This window comes from Cottoperca gobio, chromosome 4, assembly GCF_900634415.1.
Source record: "Cottoperca gobio chromosome 4, fCotGob3.1, whole genome shotgun sequence".
Classification (NCBI taxonomy): Eukaryota; Metazoa; Chordata; class Actinopteri; order Perciformes; family Bovichtidae; genus Cottoperca; species Cottoperca gobio.
Window position 1 is genome coordinate 15,443,086 of NC_041358.1, and position 23,714 is coordinate 15,466,799.

General features: G+C 37.4%; 1 protein-coding gene across 2 annotated transcripts in view; it reads right to left on the bottom strand.

Moving 5' to 3' along the window:
• LOC115006655 (homer protein homolog 3-like) overlaps positions 1-23,714 on the bottom strand; it is a 41,623-nt gene that overhangs the window by 1,829 nt on the left and 16,080 nt on the right. For both annotated transcript variants that reach the window (XM_029428989.1, XM_029428990.1), the window contains 8 exons: positions 23,454-23,610; positions 21,712-21,843; positions 21,194-21,301; positions 16,601-16,609; positions 13,510-13,646; positions 10,150-10,306; positions 4,232-4,342; positions 1,740-1,820 (listed from right to left, as the gene is read on the bottom strand). In XM_029428989.1, the coding sequence (XP_029284849.1) occupies positions 1,740-1,820; positions 4,232-4,342; positions 10,150-10,306; positions 13,510-13,646; positions 16,601-16,609; positions 21,194-21,301; positions 21,712-21,843; positions 23,454-23,610 (892 nt within the window). The remainder of the gene's footprint in view (positions 1-1,739; positions 1,821-4,231; positions 4,343-10,149; positions 10,307-13,509; positions 13,647-16,600; positions 16,610-21,193; positions 21,302-21,711; positions 21,844-23,453; positions 23,611-23,714) is intronic.

Sequence of the window (23,714 nt, forward strand, 5' to 3'; positions counted from 1 at the left end):
GACTTATGGTTGTGATGATCGATGAATTTAGATTGTATGGACCCAGTAGTAGAGGTGAAATACTGCTCCATATTTCTTGGGAAGGCGGCTCGGAGTTACACATTGAACCTTTAAAGAAATTCTTCATTCCTTGTGTGGTTTCTGACTGCAATAAAGTTTAAAGAGAATGTCATATAAACTGCTTTAAACTGTTTATAGCGCAAGTTTAAATGTGCAATGTTGTGTTATACGAGGTTATTCTGTATGCCAAATGCACCAATGAATAGATTATGGAAGGAACCCAAGGACAGAAAAGGTCAAATATGAATATACATAATTCACACAACAGATTCTGACGAGACTGCTTAAAATGATAGAGGACCTAATTAAGGCTATGCAATATGCATCAGGTATAATCTCCTGCCTGGAGACTCAATACTATTTGTTTTCTCCTTGAAGGACTCAGTTCTGCTGTACAGATTCTCTGCTGCAGGTCTGAACTGTGCCGTCTCTGTTATCGGTACAGAATCAGCACATTTAATTTTCCATGATTTGGTTCGGAGGACAATAGAATATGGCAAGTAAGCCGGTAAGCACTTTTTAACTGACATCTTGTATGACATATTATATTATGTCTTTATTATGGCATACTATACTGACTTTTTAAGAGATACTATTGCTTTTTTAATGATTTTTTATGACATACTATATAGTATGATTTGTGACTCTTTTTTTGAATAACATATTATATAATGAAGCTTCTTGTCTATCATCTACACACACATATCAAACCATTTGATGCCATAACATAACGGGAAAATGTTAAAAGGAATGTAATATGGTGAAGACAACAAATCCAGATACATCAGTAACATCAAAACACACCATGAACATTTCTGCTATGTAGAAATCATTAAAACAGTTTGCATAAGGACTTGAATAGAACATCATTTAAAGACTGAACTGGTGACCTCTTAGCAACTGAATCACAAGCATTTATGGCAAACAATAAATGAATGTCTTTGTTAACACTAAAGATGAAAGGCTTTCATCTCTCTCCCTCTTCTGTGATACAAGACAACTCTACTCGATTAAGTAACAATGAACATGTAGGTGAGGAGAACCAATTTGTGGAGCAGCACCAAGCGGTCTCATCCATCTTGTTTGATAACAGTTTCAGCCTGTTTTTAAGTGACCTTCTTAAGACCTTGACAAACAACAGTTATGAAGTGTTTCTCCTCAAGGATGATATGAAGAACAAAACAAAGAAAAAAAAGTTTAAAAAATCAAATATGCAGGATTTTATCTGCTTAATGATTATCACTCTCAAGTGTTGACAGTTTATACAGAGACTAAAGTTTTAAAGCAAATGTAATTAGTTTGTATTGTTTTGTGAATTTACGTATTACTAAAAGATCTCAGGAACCAACATTTGCTTTTCTGTTTGAATAAGGACTATGACTAAGACGGGGGAACGACCAACTTAGCCTGACAAATGTTTTTATTTTATTGTGTAGAAATCTGAGTGTAGGCTAATTTCCCCCTCTTCTTGTTTATTTATTGTGTATTCTTATTTCACATCGTTTGTTAATTGAAAAATTATTAAAAGATTAAATGACTAAACTGAAATACATTATTTCACCATAAAGTAAAGTCCATTTTCCAGTAACACAAGTACACTTGTACAGCAAAGCAAAGTCGACTGCAACATGACATTTTTACACAAGAGAAACAACAGTCTCAGCTATTTGTCATCTTACCTCGAGTCTCTGCATGGACTCTTCTTTCTCTTTCTCCAGCTCACCCACATCGGTTTTCTTGCTCTGTAGATTGTGAATTTCCTGAAAACAGTGATTTCAAACGGTTACAACACTACGTTAACACCTCCTTAGTTTGCACATGTCCACCATCCCTGCTTATCAGAACATGGAGCATTTATTTTACGTTTTGCACCAAAAGACTTAATGTGGTTTGAAAAGGGTCATTTATTAGGTTGGTGATGATATTTGGGACACCTTGATGTTTCTGGGGAGGAGGGTGATTGAGCCCCAAGGGAAGCACACCACCGTGAGCTTGCATGAATCATTTTGCCAACAGTGAAAGTTGTTTAGATGATGTGACAGACATGAGTCTGAAGGACAGCTGCGAGCTGCTTTCAAGGCATATTTCACTTTAATGTCCGTTTCATTTATCCAGAGAAAATGGGTTTTGGCTGAGTGTGCCCAACATGCATTTGATGGACATTGACTTTGCCCAAACGGGGACATAAAAAAAATACACAAGGTGATACTTTTGCGTCAGAAAAAAATACTATTAAAAGCAAGCTTGGAAACAGTTACGAGTCCTGATTTGACTTAATATGTAGGTGGCAGCTCCACTCATCTGCATCATGCCTCAATCCTGTGAGGCTGAGGCATTTTATCAAAGGTCTTTGTCCAATCCAAAAAAATTACAGTTACAATAAACACTAAAAGGACGCAAGTTAAATCCACAAAGCACATTCTCTTCCCAACATCTTGTTTAGTAATTATATTTTTTGATTATTGAACCAGAAAGATCTCTTTTAAAATCTCAAAATGGTTGAGAGAACATAAATACTGTATGAAATGAAATGTTGACATGTTATATTATATATTATATTGGAGTAAAGTTGACGTGATAATTTACACTTTATAAACAGTCAAACCAGACGGGGTCAACAGGTGCGATCATTTGATGCTATTAAAAAAATTGTGTGCTTTGGCATATACCAGTCTGTGATGATCCATCAACACACGGGACTCTGATCGTTAACTATAGTCACAATAATTGATGATTTGATTCATTTTTCCTCAAAATTAAAGGTAAGAGTTCATGTAAATGACGACTTATTGGCCTTAAAATCCAAATGGAATAAATTAATGGGGTTAATGTGTTTGAATGAAGTTGGCATTAAAGGTGTAACACAGAATTGGGTGAATTTAAATTATATTCTTTAAATAACAGTGACGCCAGACGAGGTCATTTTTGACAGGTGTGATTATGTGTTCCCATTCAAAACATTTAATGAATCAAAAACAGCATCTATACTAAACTTTGACATATACCAGTCTGTGATAAGACAAATAGTCACAATAATATATAGTCAACAAAATTCATTGTTTCATTGATTTCTTCACTCAAAAAAATAAAATGGTCTAATTTCATGTAAATAAGGTCTATTGGCCCTAAATTCCAAAACAAAAAGGAAAAAATGTGTGTTAATGGGTTGGACTGAAGTAAGACTAAAGGTATTACACTGAATTGATTGACAATTTATACTATAGGCTTTAAATAACAGTCAAACCAGATGGGGTCAATTTGACCCCAGAGGACCAAAGGTGTAAGGCAGGGGTGGGGAACCTCCGGCCTCCGGGCCGTATATGGCCCGCGAGACCATTTGATCCGGCGCTCGAGGTAATTCGTAAAACGCACGCAAAAAAAATCCACTAGCAAAAAAAACTAGACGGCAATATTTTAAACGGGCCACTGACTGTTTTTCCTAGCCAAGGTCAGGGTCCTTGAACACAACACGATCGGAACGTGTCATCACGTGGTCACGTCATGTCAAAAAACTTCAATTTTAAACGAGACGGTCATTGACATCAGCGAACGCAGCATGGAGAGTGTAAACAAGAGAAAGCTGGACGCGGAATGTCGCACTTTCCAGGAGAAATAATCTCGAGCGTCATTAGTGCACGAAACATGCCGAACTGCATGAGCTGAAAGGACGAGTGCGTTTGGATAAAGTTAAAGCTCTTCGGCAGTGTTTGGCCCAACAAGCAGCTCTCTGCAGAGCGTAACATGAAAACATGGAAAGATAGAGAGGTAGACCACCACACCAAGAACAGACTGTTCCACCACTGCTGTGCAATTATCACTGCCATTTACAATACTCACTTTATTTTCTATCAACCACTTGGTACTTATTATCTTTCATTCTATTTAATTATTGTGTACTGCCTTTTTACTTCATATGTTCTTTTGCTGTGACAAGATACATTTCCCCGTTGTGAAATGAATGGTCTGTGTCTTAAAATTATTTTGCAGAGGTTATGAGTTCAATAATTAGTATGGCCCTCGAAGGATGTTTAAAACAAAAAAATGGCATATCTAGTTGAATACTGGCAATATATATAATGCGTTACATTATAGGCTGGCTTTCCACACAGAGTTTCCCTTTAGGATGGTGAATGGATTTGGACAGTGTGCAGTGCAGTGAACTGGTTCTTGCCTGATCTTTAGCGCTCAGCAGGGTTTCCAGCTCCTTCAGTGTCCGACTCAGCTCCTCTCTAGCAGTCTGACCAGCAGCAGGATGCCCCAGCTGGGCCTCAAGCTCTGCCACCTGAAACACACAGCCACACAATTAATACAAACTTAATAATAAAACAAATGTACTAACCTTCTTCAGTGTACTCAAAGACATTATACTACATAAGACTAAGACTTTACAGCCATGCTAGTGGCAATGTGAGGCTGTAGTTCAATCTATCAAGTTGTTATTAAAACATTGCAGTCCAAACCACAAGAGTCAACAATGCGGTGATTGGTTGATGTTTCTGGGAGCCATAAATGTCTGTACAAAATGTCATGACAATCATCCGAGAGCTGCTGAAATATTTCAGTTTCAAATACAAATTTAATGATTTTTATAACCTTTTGAATACAGACGGGGGCACGAACAATACGGACCTCAGGCCCAGATTAAATGCTTCCCATCCTACAATTCCAGACATTTAAAAACATTTTTAGACCTTGGATATTAAAAACTAAATTTAAGACATTTTAAGACTTTATAACAATCCATGGACATGGTCTGGACTAACCCAGTGGATCGACTGCCGGACATGTAGAAACTATGAGATTCAACAATGCTAAACAACTCGCCATCTTGTTGACACACTGACGCACAGAGGTCCTTTCACAATAAATTGATTTTAAACCTGCAAAAATCACTTCAGGAGTTGGAAAACCGGTTTGATTTAGTTTCATAAAATAATCTAAACATTTTAGTCTGCAGATGATCAGTCCAGGTTGTATCCATTGTAATGGGGAAGAGTATGTACTGGGAGCTCATTTAAGCAGTTATCCAATAAAAAGCTTTGAACATGTTGTATAAACCTGATGTGTGGTGTAATATTATAAATCAGAGAACAACATACGACCCTTCACCTTAAATCATGGAAATCAGCAAAATTGGCATTAAAGGGTTTTTACATAATGGCAGCAACGTACAGTCACATACAAATGTACAAATAGTTTGATGAATATGACTGATGGAAATGAGGAAAACCAACAGAGGGTCACATCGCCTACACACATGATGATTCATTCCCTCTCTCATCTCACACACAAACAAACACACACACACACACACATTACCAACACACAACTGTGATTCTTCTGTGGAAACAAAGTGTTACTGCCTGTGGTCACAGTGCTGAAATCTCTCGCCTTAGACACTTGCTTTTCTTTTGCTGGGAGGGATGCTGGGAAAATAAATCAGGTTTTTAATTAATTAATTGATCGATTCACAAGTTCAGCTTCTTAAGTATGAATCTTTGCTGGTTTTGTTTTATCTTCTGTGAGAGTAAATCTATCTTTGTTTTAGTTTTATTGTTGGTCAGACAAAACAAATAGTTGTGATGGACATTCTGCCACTATTTTCTGCAATTTTAAAAACCAAACTCAATTTGAGAAAAATACTGGCAGATTAACCAATAATGGTAATAATAGTTTGTTGAAGCCTTTAATATGTAGTAATGCTGAGGTGTTCTTTTCTTGACAATGTATGATAGGTAAGAGCTTCTGAGATATTTATATAAAAAAAGGGAAACGGGAATTCAAACAAAGATGCGTTAACTCTTGACCTCCATAAGGCCCTGTCGCACATGACAGAAACGTATGCTGGCGTATATGAACATTTGTCAGAGTCCAAATACATCCAACTTTTCATCGGATCGGAAAAGTGAACGTATACAGATACGCATGTCTAACCTATTGATAGCGCATCACTTACTTATACAAAATGTATCAGACGAATAATCAACAAATGCATAACGTATACAAAAATATGGCGTATACAAAATATCGGCAACACGGTGGTTAACGTTGATATAAGGTAAGGTATAAGTAGTATTCGTTAAGAGCTCACTGTGTTACGCTGGGGTGCGTTGTTGAACGCTGATGTTTTGAGCATGTTCAAAATTACCGGACGTACCCGACGTGTGCTTCATAAGTTATGCAGACGTTACACATAAGTTACGTTACGTTAGACATACGTGAATACGGAATACGTACGTGAATACTTACCTACATAAATATAGTACGTAAATACCTACGTGAATACGTTAGAGGAACGTTAGATATAGGCTACGTCGGCTGACGGTGAACCCTACAGCCAGTTTATTGATAACGAGTGGATAACCTATTCCTACCCTATGTTAAGATGATGCCTGACGACAGAGTAACTTATTAAACGTGTTTCTACAGTACAGCTAGCGTTCAGATAGCGTTTTGGGAGCTTATTGGGGTTTGAATATAGTATATAGGGTCCCTGTGAGTAGCTCATCCTCACCTCTTCACAGCACGTCTTGATGGACTCATCAACCATCATCAGAGAGCATGGAGGATGCTGAGCGGCTGCGACAAGAGTACATTCTGTTCTCCAGCATCAGCATGACGTGAACCAGATGGCACTTTTCCGGCTCCGTTGGCCAGACGCTCCGATATGTTTTAAATAAGTAAGTGATACGCTATCAATGACATATGTATAATAATTTATTATGTATTTGTTATGTATACGTCAGCTACAACACCGCTGTGGAAAAGTTGGACGTAGTTGGACTCTGACACATTTTGAGCTACTTTTCATATACGCCGACATGTTTCTGCCATACGGAGCTGTGTGACAGGGCCGTATGTCTGGCGTGTTCGGCGTATCGTCTGCGTCCTTCGAACGATCACAACTTACCCTTAGTTTAGATCAACGTATTGCCGATATTTCGTATACACCAGCATACATTCCTGCCATACGGATATGTGTGACAGGACCTTTAGTTTTGGTTATTTTAATGTTGGTGATGCAGGAATCATCTCAATGCGTGTCATTTCTTAATCTCAGAAATGTAAATGTACGCATGAGGGGAGAGAGAGTTTTCTGCTCCCATGTCAACATTTACTTTCCCCTCCCTTTAGCGTCTACTCTGCTTTTTCAAAGTGGCTCTTTATAGATTCCACGCTACGCCATGTCGCACGCCATCCAAGCCAAGCTTCAGAAAACCACCGCGGGATGAGGGGGGATGGAGTCCACATGATCCCAGAAGACTCAACACCTTCGTATCCACTCTCTGTGACAGCTACTCTCCCCAGAGGCACCAGCTCCGTGTCTCTGAACTCCACACAAATACATATGGAGAGAAACCTGCAAAATCTCTCATTTCTTTCTAGATTCTTGTTCCCAGGAATAGTTTAATCTCAACAAATTGAAAAACAAATGGTGTTATATCTATCTATCTATCTATCTACATACACATACTGTAGATATATACAGTATACTGTATATCTACATCGTTATCTTATTCAGCTTGCTGCTCTTAGACAGAGATGCAGGAACAAAAATAAAAAAAACAATTGGGGACTGTCGAACAGTGAGTATATTTATTATTTACTATATTCTACAAAGTTACATTATGAATGCAACGGCAGTTAAAACTGACTCCAATGATGAACCCATTTAAGACATGGACAAAAACATAGCCTCTGCTGTGCATACGGTCAGTACAGCCAATCTGCAACTATTTTAGAAATTGATTAATCGTTTCGGTCATTATTCAAGCTAATTTGCTGATTTTCTTTGTCATACATGACAGTTAATTGAATATATTCAGGTTTTGGTCTGACAGAATAAGCAAATTGAAGATTAGCGAAATTGGTAACACCTTTTTTTCACAATTTCTTTAAACGTTTCATAGACTAAACAACTAATCGAGAAAATCATTTGTAGATGAATCTAGAATGAAAGTCCCTTGAAAATATCTTGTTATATATATTTGTACGCAATGTTGCAGATCAAGAAGACTGCTTTATGACAATATTGGATTTATATGATTTTTGCATCATTGTTATGAATCACATTGATGTGTTGGTGTTTAAAATGCTGGATAACATAAAAAAGACCTTCTTGTCTAATATAAAATCAAATATACTATATTAGAGAATTTCCTTTCATATCATGGTCAGAAACTTTCTGTGCCGGCTCATTTATTGGTTTAACTAAACTATCCAACAGCATTATAATTGTGTTGCTTTAAATCTCCCTTTTGTGACTAGAGAGAAATATATATATATATATATATATATATATATATATATATATATATATATATATATATATATATATATATATATATATATATATATATATATATTATATATATATATATATATATATATATATATATATATATATATATATATATATTCCAGTATCCTACATTAAAATATGATATATAACCTAAGTACTGCACTCCCTATTTCTCATTCTCATTAGTACTGAGCAGGGGTCAGAGTCAACCCAGAAAACAAACCTTCTGCTGTAGATGAACACAAACATGGCTGAAGCCGAGAGTGTGACGAGGTAGATAAAGCCAGCCAACCTCTCTCCTTCTGCACCTACGGTGATTTATCTTCCTCCTCTAACTGGGGCAGAGAGGGGGGGAGGAGGATGGGCAGTATAGGGTGTCCTGTCCCAACAAACAAAAAAAACCCTGCCCCCTCAACACCCCATTGCCAAACCCTGGGGGCCTGCTCTACTTCCAGCCACCTGGTTGACTTTGCTGCAGTGTGTGTGTGACTGTGCTTTGTCACACGACTTTGTGTTGTGGGGGGTAACCTTCACCTGGACTCGCAGATATAGATGAAATCACAGAGTGGGCTGAAAATAAAAAGGGGCAATTTTCTGTTACTGGTGGTAATAGTTCCATTGCAGGCCGATTGCGGCAGCACTTAATTCTGTCGCATTGAAGAAGCCTTGTTAAGCTTGACCAAGGGCATCGTTTTCTCTCTCTAGATGAAAGATGAAATGTCTGCGATTATCACGGGAGCCCGTCAACAGAAATATCCCAAGGAGGGGCAGGATGAAATGCATCTGCAGTTTGGAAGAGACCAAGTCTGTGTGGGGATTTCAGAGTGATAGTCATAAATGTATGAATTTGAACAAATCTGCATACTATCCAGTCGTGATCTGAGTGGTCACATAGTGAGGGAGCGAAAGGAAAATGTTTCATAGCACAAAAACATTTGCTGTATTTCTGCTTTCATCTTCTCACCTCATCGGTCATTTTAAACCATAAGCACACACATATGGTTTTGGTCTAAATTATAACCTGATTACACTTCATAAACAATTACTTTTATTAATAGTTCATTATTAATAAATTAATGCAAGTTAGTAATTTTACTGTAATCTACTGCATATTTAGTTTTAATTCACCCAGTGATGCATACTATAATTTTATCCAACCAGATTTTTCACCAAGACAACAGAAAAGATGTGTTTCTGATTCATTTACAGGCGGAAAAAATGGTCCAGTCAATATTTTAACTATTAGTACCCTAGTCAAGTCAATTTGACATGCATCGGCTAATAAGATCCTTTTAGACCCTCAATTCTGATTAGAAAACTACAAATATAAAATACCTTTAAGGGTCATTTCTTTTGGAAACCTCATATTTTAAACTGCAGGTAACCATAGCAACAACATTACTACTCTCACTGGTGAAATCAACCCAACAATGCAGCATAACTATTCCTTGTGGTTATAGTTTGATAATATACTTTGAAGTGTCCTGAAATTAAAGAATAATAATGGTGCTCTTATATACTGGGAAAGCTTGTTGAATTATTATCATTATTTAAATGTCTTATTGCGACCTGAACTGCTGGCGCATCGGTTGAAAACACTTAAAATTAAGTGATGAGGCAAGAATAAACTCACACTTGTGTCAAATAGATCATATGCTTCATAACAATTCAAACTACAGACACTGAGTTGAATCACCTCAACAGTCTCAGCCTTTACCAAACATTATGAACGGCACCAGATTTCTGGGTTATTCCATTATGAAGGTTACTTGTCACCTGTACGTCACCTGGTCTCTGAGGCGATCGGTCTCCTCCTGATATTCAGCCAGTTGTTGCTTCCACTGATCCACGCTGCTGTTGGCTTCCTGCAGTGCTTCCACCAGCTTAGAGTTACTGTCCTGCAGCGTGAAGAGTTCAGCCTCCAGGTTTATCTCACACATGGACCTGAGGGGAGGTCACAAAAAGACAAAAAGAGACTTAACTTAAAGCAGGAATCATTTATTTACGTTTGGTGCTGAGAAGGTAATTGATTCATCAGATCTTTCACATTCACACAATGTATTACAAGCCTATCTACTCTGCTAAACAGCCTAGCTCGGATAGCTCGCCTTGAAGAGCGATAAGGAGGAGATCCTGCTGGTCATTTACCACCGCCATCTTATCCGTCACTAAATTGATTCAACATTGGCATTTCCCCTGCGCCATAGTCCTCGTCATGACAAGTACGTTTATTCTGCATGTGTGAAATTGGTGGAGCTTTTCATTTGTCTCTTTTGAGTCCTTCCTTGTTTGTTTTCACCTGCAATACGAGATGTTTTCTGGCCACTTGGGGGCAGCAGAAACAAATCAACCGTTTTAAGGTAATATGGTGAACTTGTTAGCAAACAGTTGCTTATTCACACAATCACAGTTACGGAGCAAAATTAACATTTATTTGGATTCGTATTTCTGGCACCTGATGAATGCAAGTACAACATTCACTCTCTTTAAGCTCTGTTTTTGGTCTCTACCAACTCCTGAGTGACATATTTGTCTCTTTAGCTGCTAAATGCTCCACTATGTTCACCGGCTATTCGCTTACTGCGTCTGTGGTTTGGTGTTGAGCAGGTAGTGTACAGTGGGTTTTAGAGCTGCGAGATGTAGCTGAAAATGATGCTGATGACAGTAAACCAAAATAATATGTTTATGGCCCGGACTGATAAACAATGATATAAAATTCTGTAAAGCTGAGAGGGCTGCAGATCCAGGTGATGACTCTTTGTAGGTCATAAAAATACCAATTATATTATTTAATTTGGATCCACTCCCTGTGTGGAAAGGTAACCATGAAGGCACACAAATCTACTCAGGTAGTGGGGATGTGACGCTCCTCCCTGCTGCAGCCACACCTTACTGAGACACACATCTTTCCAGTTTATAAATGTGTTTTTCATTTCCTGCTTTCAGTTTTGCGTCACTCTTTTCAAATAACGGCTCTCATTTCAGAAAGAAAGTGTGGGTAACAGCTCGGCTCTCTGGGTTGATAACAGTACGTGTTGTTTGTAGAATAAACACAGACTGTCGTCTGTACAAAACTTGTTCCCCTTGCCAATGAAGTCATGTTTTCAGCTTTGTTTGCTCAAAGGATATCTCAAAAGCCTGTGAGCACCTTTCAATGCATTTTATTGAAAAGTTAGACCGTGAGAAAATAAGAAAAGTTTGAAAGTTTTTGCTATTTTTATGTGAACTACTTAAACAATTCTGAAAAAAAAGTATTGTGATGCAAATAACAATAAAAATGTTATAAAATATAAAAAAGGTATGCACTCTTTAAATCAGACGTACCCAAACATTTATTAATGGTGGGCCGTAGGCCAAAAGCAAACACCTATGATACGTTATTGTATTGTTAAGATAAAGAAAGGGTACTAGGATCCCAAGTTCCCTTTTTGTCGATGTCTCTGCCTCTCCATTTTTTTCTTACGTCACTAGCTCCAAACTGACTACCTGCACAAAGTGTCACTCTGCCCGCCCCGCTGAGATTCTGAAAGATAATTAATAAGTAGGGATCCTACATATTTAAAGAGCATTTTTACTTCAAATAAAACAGCATAAACATTTTTTATTATAATTGTTTTTGCTAGAAACATCTTGCAGGCCAAATCGAACCTAATAGTGGGCCAACTTTGGCCCGCGGGCCCCACTTTGAACTGCAAAACATTAACAGCACTGCTGCCCAATGGCTTGTAACCTTTGGAGGACAGGCTTTTCGCAGTTTGAGTACATTTTATTTACTATAGTGTAAAGAGCTCTGGGCATATCCATCTGTTCATGTAGCCAAACTGAGGGTTGGAGATGAGATTACAACCTTTGTAGTAAACTCTCAGCTCTAAGGGATAACATTTCCATTCCAGTCCTCCCACACTCACATCTGCTGCTCTCAATGTTATTTTATTTCAATGTGTACTCTATGTCTCTGTATTGTGTGTATTAGTCTTATAGATTGTTATTATGTGTATGTGTTGCTGCTAGCCAAATATTCTTTCATAAACCTCATAAGCTCCGAGCGTACATTTTAACTGCATGATTTCTCTCGTTTTCTGCTTCTTTTGGCTATCTGTCCCATGTTGTCAAATAAATATCGTAAATAAAATATAAATTAAGTAAACTGTCTGATAAACTAGTACTCATGACATATTTATTATAGCATTATAGCTCTCAGATAGAATAAAATTGTTTTTTTCCCACCACGCTCTTTATTAAAAGCTAAATTTACATTGAGGCAAAAGAATATTATGCAAAACAGCAGTGAGGTGTAAAAACAACGGTTAATGTGAAGGAGTCTCCTGAATCTAGAAGATCACACTGAACATACTATGTTATGCACAGCGAGATACCCATACAGTTGGCCTCAGAGAGAGCAATAACTAATATATAAAGTGTGTGCTCCCTTTGAGGGGGAAAGAAAGCTCCACAAGTTCAAGAAAAACATTGGTCTTATAGGTAAATATTCATTATATTGGAATGGACGGGAATGTTTGAAGTAGGAGTGCATACCAGCAGTACAGCGTATGTGCAGCAGTCAGCCCACCACATGTTCTGATCATTAGAGGTTATTAATCAAAACTAAAATGCAGTTTGGGAAGTAACTAAATTTAAATTAATTTTGACATTACTTTACTTGAGTATTTCATTGTATGCCATTTTATACTTCACCACATTTCAGAGGGAAATATTTTTTACTATATATTACTTTTTACTACATTTATTTGACATATAGGTTTATTTTTACATTAACTCAAGACATACTTATATAATATGATGCAGTGTATTAATACTAATCTACACAGTAGCATACAATGCAACTAAGATTAGGTTACTTTCACTTAATTAATCTGAGAATTTCTTACACCACTACAAAAAGGCTAATTAAAAAACAAAAAAGAAACTACATAAAAACTAACAAACCAAAACTGAGGACTAAACTGAAAAACTACATTGTAATGTAAAAAAGTACTAAGTGTCTTGCCCATGAATGTAAAATATAAGAGGGGCTTATCAGCTTGTCCTGAAGTAATTAAAGCCATTAAGCCGTCTTTTCTCCAGACAATAAGCAATGTGCACAGAGGCATGAGGTATAAAAAAAAAAACCCAGAAATTGTCATTACCCTTCAGACAACATTTTTTTGACCCTCTCCTTCTCTGCCGTCAGCTCCACTTCAGCACTCTTGCTGCGAAACAGCTTTTCCTCGCCAGGCCCATTGACTGTGAGCAGCGGCGGGGAATGGCGCTCCTCCGACAACTCCTGGACCAACAGAGATGAGAACACAAACGGGACATGAGCTCTGTTGTAAAGGTCAAATGAAACCAGTAGCAGCTTTGTTCATATGGCATTAGTTTCATTCTCTACCTTTTGTGTAAGAAAAAATGTATGCTTCTTGGATCTTTTTGGAATTACAATGTAAATGGTGAAAGAGGAGCCCAGAGTCCTCTTATAGAACGTGCCCGTTTAGAGGACAAGAGCACTTAACAGGGTTCAACTAGTACATATTCTTTTATTCAGATTGAGTGTTTGAAATGACATTGTTTCAGTATGCCAACACACACAAAAACAAGAGAAATGATTGTAGATGTGATATTGTTAGAGCAAAGATTAAGTACAATGAATTAGATTTTGGCTCAGAGGTTCAGGTTGGACCTGGTGACAGGCCAATTACTGTCTCCATATCCAGACCCGTCATCAGAACAAAATGGACATGACACAGCAGCAGGACAGGACAGAGCTCAACCGGTCAGTGTCCATGTGTCCCATCTGGGCTCCTGTAAACAGGCTCCATGCAGAGTGAGCAGCCATGTGTGGAGCCCAGCTGCCTTCTCTTCATACAGCCTCAGAGATCAGATTCAACAGGAAATGACTGAAGTACAGTATCTCATTCCAAGAGTTCATCTAGTGTTTGTTTGTAAGAAATATGCACATGCTAGTAATCCTGCTACAATCTCACCTAAAAGGTCCATTTAGTAGCTGTACTGCAGCTTTTATTCACACACACACATACATATATATATATATATATATAGAGATAATATAATAGATATGATATATATATAGAGAGACAGGAGAGAGAGAGAGAAGATGACAGAAAACAGAGAGAGACATAGAAATAAGAGAGAGAGATAACACACATAGATAGAAGATAGAAGAAGAGAATATAGATAGAAGAGATAACACAACGAGAGAGAGATAACACACAAGATAGAGAGAGAGTAGAGAGACCACACAGAGAGAGAGAGATAGACACACACAGAAATATAGAGCAGGACAGATAGAGAGAAGAGAAATAGAGAGAGAGATAACACTATACACACATAGACATATATAGATATATATAATATACATACTAATACATAAACAATATAATATAATATATATGAGACATAAATAGATAAAGACATACAGACATACAACATACATATATACATATACATATATAATATAGAAATATATAATATATATATAATAATAACATATATATAGACACATAATATATATATACATACATATATACATTATATATTACATAATATATATATATATATAATATATATATATATATATATATATAATATTATATATATATATACACACATATACATATATATATACACACATACACATATATATATACATACCACAATATATATATATACATATATAAGATATATAATATATACATATACAATATACATATATATATAATATAATATATAACATATATAATATATAGATATATATATATACTATACATATATATATATATATATATACATATATATATACATACATATATATATATAAATATACATATATATATATATATATATATATATATATATGAATATATAATATTATATATTATATATATATATATATATATATATATATATATATATATATATATATATATTATATAGTATATATATATATCTATATAATATTTATATATTATATTATATATGTCTATATCTATTATATATATATATATATATATAATATAATAGTATATTATAGCTGTATTGTAATAGATAAATGATCTAAAGATAATCTTGCTTCAGTTAATTCAAATTTTACAAGATTAATTAAAATTTTCATTTTACAGCATGCAGATGGCTTGATTCCAGCCTGGCGTAGGCAAGACTCGCCAATCTGCTTTGATATTTTCCTTCCCTGCTACCCAGAAATGGGTTCAACCCTCTTTTCACACAGTTTTGTGAACCATTTTCCTCAGTTTGAGGCTGTGGGCTAAAAGACTGAAAGAGCAGACTGAAAGAAAGACTTTTTTTTTTTAAAGCGTGCAGATGAATTAGCTTTTCTTAAGCCCCCCCTCCCCCCGTCTCCTTCTTTCTTCTTCTTTCTCTGTGGCAACCTGAACTTGTCAACGACCAAGTGCCTCACCGAAGCAACCCTGCACTTATTGCAGAAAAAGCTTGTATTATTAATTTGAGCAAGCCTGAGTGTATTCCCCTGAGGACGATGGTTTATCATCTATAGCCGAGCAGCTCTCTGTCCGACCTTATGGATGAATATGAAAATAAAACACAGCCGACTCATGTGGATGAGCACTGTGTCCAGAGGAAGGAACCCGAGAACGGGAAAAATCAAAGCTAAAACATCTCCAGTCCGGCCCCAAAGCCAACGGATCGGCTGTGCGTATCTCTGAATAATTCATACCATGGATCATGTTTAAGTCATAAATGGGATTATAAATTTACAGCAGTTTTTCCTTATGTTGTTCACTAACAGTCTGAGTGGAAACCAGGCCGTAAGACTGAAGCACAAGCCTGCGACCAACGACTAATTAGGCAGAGTTCAAAGGAAGTTTCACTTTTAAAAGACACTTCTGTGAGTTATCTGTCGTCAGGGGGAAGTGCGCGGGACGAGCTTCTCAATTTAGATGAATTTAGCTGCATGTCGCCATATTCTGTACATCTTCGATAGAATGTACACATTAAATTACATTTTGTGCTGTTGTCGCCGTCGTTAACAAAGCTTTTACTCTTTTATAGTAAACGCCAGCTGTGCTTTGAAGATAAAATTGCTCTGAAGTCAACTTTGATCAGACTCCAGATGAATTATTGAGCACGATAGCCCGTGTGACACTGAGACGCATGATTACGAACACCACAGTCCTTTAGACAAAAGAAGATGGTTGTCTTTGTATTGCTTTTTGATTGTGGGATGGAGTGGGTGTTTTTACATACCTGGGAGAGCTGAGAGATGAAGATGTCCAGCAGCAGGGAGAGGGCCAGATGAGGAGAAAAAGGAAAAGTACAAAGTACATCATTAAAACAATGCTATTATTTTGACCATACAGTGGTTTATACAGATATTCATTCATTTTATGTTTCTGGTTAGTTTGGAGCGAGGAGGAGGAGGAGATGAGATGAGGAGAGAGAAGAAGATGAAGATGAAGATGAAGATGAAGAAGAAGAAGAAGAAGAAGAATTCACTTTGGACACTATCTGCAAAATATATATGCATGCGCGTTTTATTTTTAACAACCCCAAGGCGGCAACTTAAAAACGTTTCTGGGTCCTCAGAGGAGGCTTGTTTTGTAATCAATGGAAATCCCATACACTTTAAATATTAAACGGCTTTCCTGAGAGGATTCATCATGACGTCTCTGCACCACTGTTGGTCTTAAGTACATCTACACCATTTACTTATTTATCTGCGCATCAGTCCATTTGCTACCTTAGCTTTATAAAGCTCCTGTTTCTACACCCTGTGTTTCACTGAGACCACACACTTGATTTATTTATTCATGTCTGCATGCATCAGAGTTACATACTTAGGCTTCCCTTGAAGCACCTGTCCTCCCGACTAAACAACACACACACACACATTTCTTTTTAGCTGGTTTTAATGCCAAGTCTGTGGTTTAAAATATAGATGAGTGGCATTTCTGTTTGCCTCTCTGCCTCTGCATAGAGACCATGTATGGGAGGAGGTAGCAGAGGGGAAAAACTCCAATCAGCTGGCGCAAAAAAATGACAGCTGTTACCTGTCAGAGGAGGGAAACGGCTTCTGTCTCCCGCTGTGTTTACACTGTTGTTTAGATAATTTATGGGCATAGATGTCATTTCTTCTACACTCTTTTTGACATTTATTTACCTTTACGGCGTCGCTCTGTGACAAAACAAAGGTTGAAAACCACAAACACCACAGCCCTGCAAGATAAGCATGTTCTAAATGTGTTTAAATACCAGATGTTATTCAACAGTATGTATAAAGTGGATACTGGTACAATCATTTGTTCATACAAGACATAGTGATGCTTCCTGGAGCTTTCAATGTGAAGGCTTTTTCTCTCTTTTTTCCAGTAGAAAGGAGAAGTTTGCATTCATACTTCTACCACTTAGACCGGCAGAAGTTTGACATTTGAACCTTTTATCCATTACTTTAAGCAATCTAGTCTGACTTCTGTTCACACTTGCTCACTAGTTTTTTAAGGTACTCTTAATCACAGCACTTTGCATTAATGGAATGGTTTGACATTTTAAGAAATATGCCTATTTGCTCTATAGCTGGGCGTTCGATGAGAAAATTGATGCCTCTTTCACATCCGTGCAGTAAATATGAAGCTTCAGCTCTCAGCCAATTGGCATAGCTTAGCATAAACACTGGAAACAAAGGGAAAGAGCGAGGCCGGCCCTGGCCAACAGTTACAAAATCTGCCTACCAGCATCTTCAAAGCTCACCAAAAAACACAAAACATCTTGTTTGTGAGAGTCATTAGTCTGTCCATAACAGCTGCTAGTTTATTAGTTATTGGCACAGTACATTTGCTAAACATAGCTAATCCTATTTGTGTATTTTTCCTACAAATCACAAACGTGTGAAAACTTACTTACTTACTGTTGCAAAAAAAAAAAATCTATTTCATAAATATTATTTGTATGGTATAAAAATGTTTAGCGTCTTTGCACTCATCAGTTCTATAATGCTCTCTATATTGCGCTGTTTATTATTATTCATTTTTATCTCACTGAACTTCATCATCTCCTCCTCCATCTCATCTCTGAGCTCTGCAAATAAAGCTGAAAGCTGAAGCTTTACTGCGTGCAGATCCCCTGCTGCCATCCAAATATCAGAGGCAGAATACGTGCTCTGTAAAGCCCGAGGCTGCACAGATGCACTCTGCAATACTGTAGATGGTTACTGACTAGGACTGCTTCTGACCAGCTGAATGTGATGTAAACCTACTGATACAGAAGAGGAAAATATAACAAGACACAATGCTGCAGCTTCCTTGCAGCATTGTCTGCATCTTTGGCTGTTGTGTGCCACATGGAAATCTCTAAAGGAATACTCCCCCAACATTATCATTCAATTAGTCGACATTAGTTAACACGCGTTACCTTGAACAATGAACGAAAAATAAAAAACAGAGAAAAGTCTTGAAGAATTGAAGTAAATTGGGTTTGCGTTTGACAACAGCAAAACTTTATCAAAAACTATATAAAGAAATCATTTTACAAACTCACAACTCGTACAGCATAATCCAAGTCTCAGGCGTGTTCCTCGTCTGTGAGAAAACTGTTTAGGTGGAAGTGTTTTAAACAGTAAGTGTTTAGTGAGAACGCATGTGTTTGGGAAGTAGTGAGCACATGACTGGATAAGTGAGACTTGAATTATACTGCTGGAGTTGAGTGAGAGTTTGTAAACGGGTGTTTTGATATAGTTTTGCGGTTGTTAAACGAAGCCCCCCATTTACTTCAATTACTCAAAAATAATTCTCAGTTGTTGGATTCTTTGTTCACCATAGAGGCATGCTCTCTTCAAGGACTCAAGGCAACACTGGGTGAGTAGTTGATATAAAAAGGATCATTTTGGGGGTGAAGTATTCCTTTAAACAGTACTCACATTTTGATATATAAAAGTCTTATCAGCCCTAATGGAGCTCTTAAGTGGCATTATGGCCACCCTGGAGCACCATCGATCGTTGGCTGTAGTTCATACGTACAACAGCCTCACACTCCAGAACAGCTTTGATTCGGTATTAATTCTACATTAGACAGTCGGCACTACGGTGTTTTACAACGTGCAGCTGTGAGTCAGAAGATGTTATAATAACCACAACAACCCCTCTGTGTTTACTGCCCGACACAAAATCAATGAAAATCAGTACAGACTGCTCGCCCGAGTCTGACCATGCAGCTCGGTCAGGTGATGTTTCTCTGTGTGTGTGTGTGTGTGTGTGTATGTAAGCATGACAATGTGTCCCTGACTCTGTGTGTTATCCAACAGGCAAACAGGTTTCTGGTTGCCATGGTAACGGGATGTAACACCCGTGCTTGCTGACCTCTGTGAGTGCAGTTTGTCTCTGCACTCCACACTGAAGGCATATTTTCTCACTGCAATTGACAAATTTGTCCATTCACCGTTTCACATGTTTACTCCTTCATGGGAACAGTTTGTGTCCTTTACAGTGGGACGTTCAGTTTTCTTTAAATAATACTGCTGTTACATTTACATTTGTTTCACTATAAAGCATTTGGTACCACTATTAGGGGCTTCCTGATTCCTACAGCACAGTCAACAATAAACATAATACGAGACACAATGAAATCACAGAACAACAGAGACGACAACAAAAGTCCATAATCTATAAATAAGACGTATTTAGCTAATTCCAATGTATTGCACGCCCCTCAGTCTACGAACATAACATCCTTGTTGAGAACGGTCATTGCCAGGGAATAAATTAAGTTTAACTTTATTGCTTCGATCTTAGGATATCCATGTGTGTGACCAGAAGAGAGTTTCTGCTTAGACAGCTACACCCTCACACTCTTCATATAACCACAACGTCCCCTTGTTTCCTGTCTTCCTCGGGGGGTTTTCTCTTTCTCTAATTTAGAAACATTAAGATCTCAAAATAAGCTTTTGTCAATGACTCCCAGTCTGAAAAGTTAGAGATGAGATAAAAGTGTGATCAAAAAGAAAGTAGCTGATCAATGTCGAATACACTGAGGCAATATCAAACTGAGCACTAATCTGATGTGAAGAGTGAATATTAATCTAAATCTGACACATTAAGGGCAAATTTGAAGGCATCAAAATTACTTTTTACTCTTAAGACTGAATCAAAATGTATTTTGATTCAGTGTATTTGACTTCGTATTGGGAGTCATCTTCCCTAAAGCGTAAACCTGTGAATGCAGAAGACAATAGTTTACACTAAATTAAAAGATGGAAGGTGATTAAGGGAAAATTAATTAATTGATTTGACCTTTGACCTCCGAGGCTCAAATCGGTTTCTGTGCAGCTCAGTCCAGCTTTGATTCTCTCAGAAAACTGGTCCCTTGGTCTTTATGAAAACAATATTTAATACAATTTACAATTAAATGTCAGCTAGTTTGATGAAATATTATTACATTTGTGCCCCAGACTTATTGTGCTGTTGACCTCCTTGGTATTGACGCTCACTTTTGTCCTATCCAGCAGAGTTTTCTCACCGCCCTCGATAAATTAATAGACAAGACAAACCTTCAGCTCTTATCTGAGTGTCCCAGAGCTGAGGTCGCGGTTGGCAGCGTGACTCTGCAGACCTGCTGAGTGGCTCTTTGTTGGACTTTAACTGAGTCTGTTTTGACTCCATGTCACTGCAACAACCTAACACACTCTTAATGCTAATAGTGTTCGCCGATTAGACCTTTTGTCAGATCTGTTATGATCATTTATAGATTAGGTTATTTTGAGTATATGGAGATGCCATTTTCTACCTGGGGAACGCTCTAATCCGCCAAAATAACTAAGAAAACCTTTAAGAAAATAGAGCAGTGGTTTACCTCTGGAGCTGCAATGTTGAGCGCAGGGTTGGCCAGTTCAAACCTCTCCTGAGATTTCTCTCTGGCCAGGCGGGCCGCCTCCTTCACTTCCTTAAACTGCTCTGCAAACTGCAGGTGAAGAGAAGACAAAAGTTACACTCTGTCTACCGAGAGAACCTGAAAACTCAAACACACCATACCAACATCATCCTTAAATCATTGTTTTAAATCTTCCATTGGTTCATGATAATGTAAGTTCATTAAAACAATTCAAATTGAAATCTCACCCACCCACGTGTCATGCAAGTGTGAGGTCTGACCCCTTTTTGTTCTTTCAATATTAAGCATATTTTGCACTCACTCTTGATGTCAGATTGATTCAATGCAAAAAATAAATAATAATTCGTGTGACAGATGTTTACTGACAGCAAAATTAAAATTTTGCAGATAAATAAAAATACCTCTAACATCTAATAAATTAAAAACGCTTAGAAGTATTGTATTTGAATGTTAACAAGGTGTGTGTGAGGGGCGTTTACCTGCTGCAGCTGCTGCTCCGTGGAGAAGCCCAGGCCGTAGACCGTGTTGGCCCGGCTGTCTGCCCACTGGCCAAACTTCTGGGAGGTTTTGGTGAAGGTCATGTTGGGGGTGATGGTGCTGTTGATGATGGCCTGACACAACAGAGAATAAAATAAGTAATAAATAACATGATCCTGCACAGAATACATGCTGAACATATAAAACCAGAGCAAGAAAGCAATTCTGTGTTAAATATGCACAGTGGAGGGTGTTCAGACAAAATCTATAGGAGGTATTAAAATAGAAGAGGAAATGATTGGAATATTGTTTTTTGTGATTTATATTTTATACATTTGCTATAAAGACAAACTCATTCATTTTAAGTGTTATATTTCCTTCAGCACTATTCACAGCCATGTTTTCAATTCACAATTTTTTAATTAATTTAAAGTAAATCCACAACTATAGTAGCTGTGATGAAGGTGTGTGGACTCTGCTGGGGTGCTAATCAAATGGACTTGTATGCATTTATCTAACCACAGTGCATAAAAAGCCTTTTCTAAAAAGGTCATTTTCAAGGACAAGGAAATCACAATAGCGGCAACATAAAAGAACATTAATAATGTATGTCACCTTTAAATGCCATATTTATTACAGATCATTGGGATTTTTCCTTCGCCTGAACTTGACCAGCAAATATGCAGATTTCCATCTGATAACTGCGCTGCAGCTGATCACGATAAACAGGCTGGTGTTTGTTTTGACTTGTATGGCTTTCTTTATCATTATCAACAATAAATAACATTAATATCATAAATCACACTTAGATTATGTAGTCGTCCGAAGCTGGAGCCTTTGCAGTTGTGTCACTTCTAGTTACAAAAAAACAGTATGGAGGCGTGCTGGAGGACGCTGCATGTAAATAAAGAAAAAGAGCAAATTGAAAAGGCTGGTTGTGGAGTGCAAAGATCTGTTAAAATATTACTGTTAAAACACTTTCACGTGAACAGGCTGATGAGTTGGATTTGTTACCAAACGTATATTTATTTGATCTCTTCTCCAAAAGCTTGTAGTCTCGGGGCGTTAAATTGGCACACTGGGTGATAACTACAAAGAGTTTTCATTTAGGTGCCAACAAGGTATGATGTCAGTGTTGGGACGACCAGGGGCTTTAGCGTTCTTGTTGATGCGGTATTACCTATGTGTGTAAATATTCTGCTGACAATGTGCAACCTAGATAATGCATCCCCACCCATAACAGCCAGAACCAAAATGGAAAACAGATTTATTTCCCTTTATTTGAAGAATCTCAGGATAGGGTGCACAGAGGGGGCTGAATAAAACGCAAGTCAGGAGGATATGATACTACACAAAAGGAAGAGTCCATACACTAAACTATTGCCATATGAAGAAAATACTGTTACCTCACTTATGAGTGCAACATTCTGCAGTATATTACTGCAGAAGTCATGTGCTCAATGAAAGCTTGATTTGATTTTTAAAGCAGTCCCACTGCATCTCATGTTGGCTTTATTTGACGGAAATAGTATGATCAATTTTTCCAGAAATCAATTTTGTTAGACGGACAACTTTAGAGTCAATGGTGGAAAAATCTATTTTAAAAGAACCATTTATTTATTCTCAACATGTCTCCTCTTGAAAGAATCTAAGCAGAATTGCTTGTTTTTTTGTGTCCTGACCTGAAAACCAAATAACAATGTTGTGATGTAAACATATTAGGTAGTGTGTGGTGCACTCCCACCTTCGTCCCGCCCACACTGATGATGCGGTAGACGCTGCGGCTGGCATCGTAGAAGAAGGACACGGTGACGGCGTGTTTGCTGGCTGGCAGCCAGTTGCGTTTGGTGGCTGGGTCGATCTGGAAGACATGAGCTCTGGCACTAAAGATGGGCTGCTCCCTTTAAAAAAAAAAAAACACAACAAAAAAACATTAATAACTTAATGTTACAGATGATTTAGCTTCACATTCATTCACTAACCACTACTGAACACATAGCAGGCA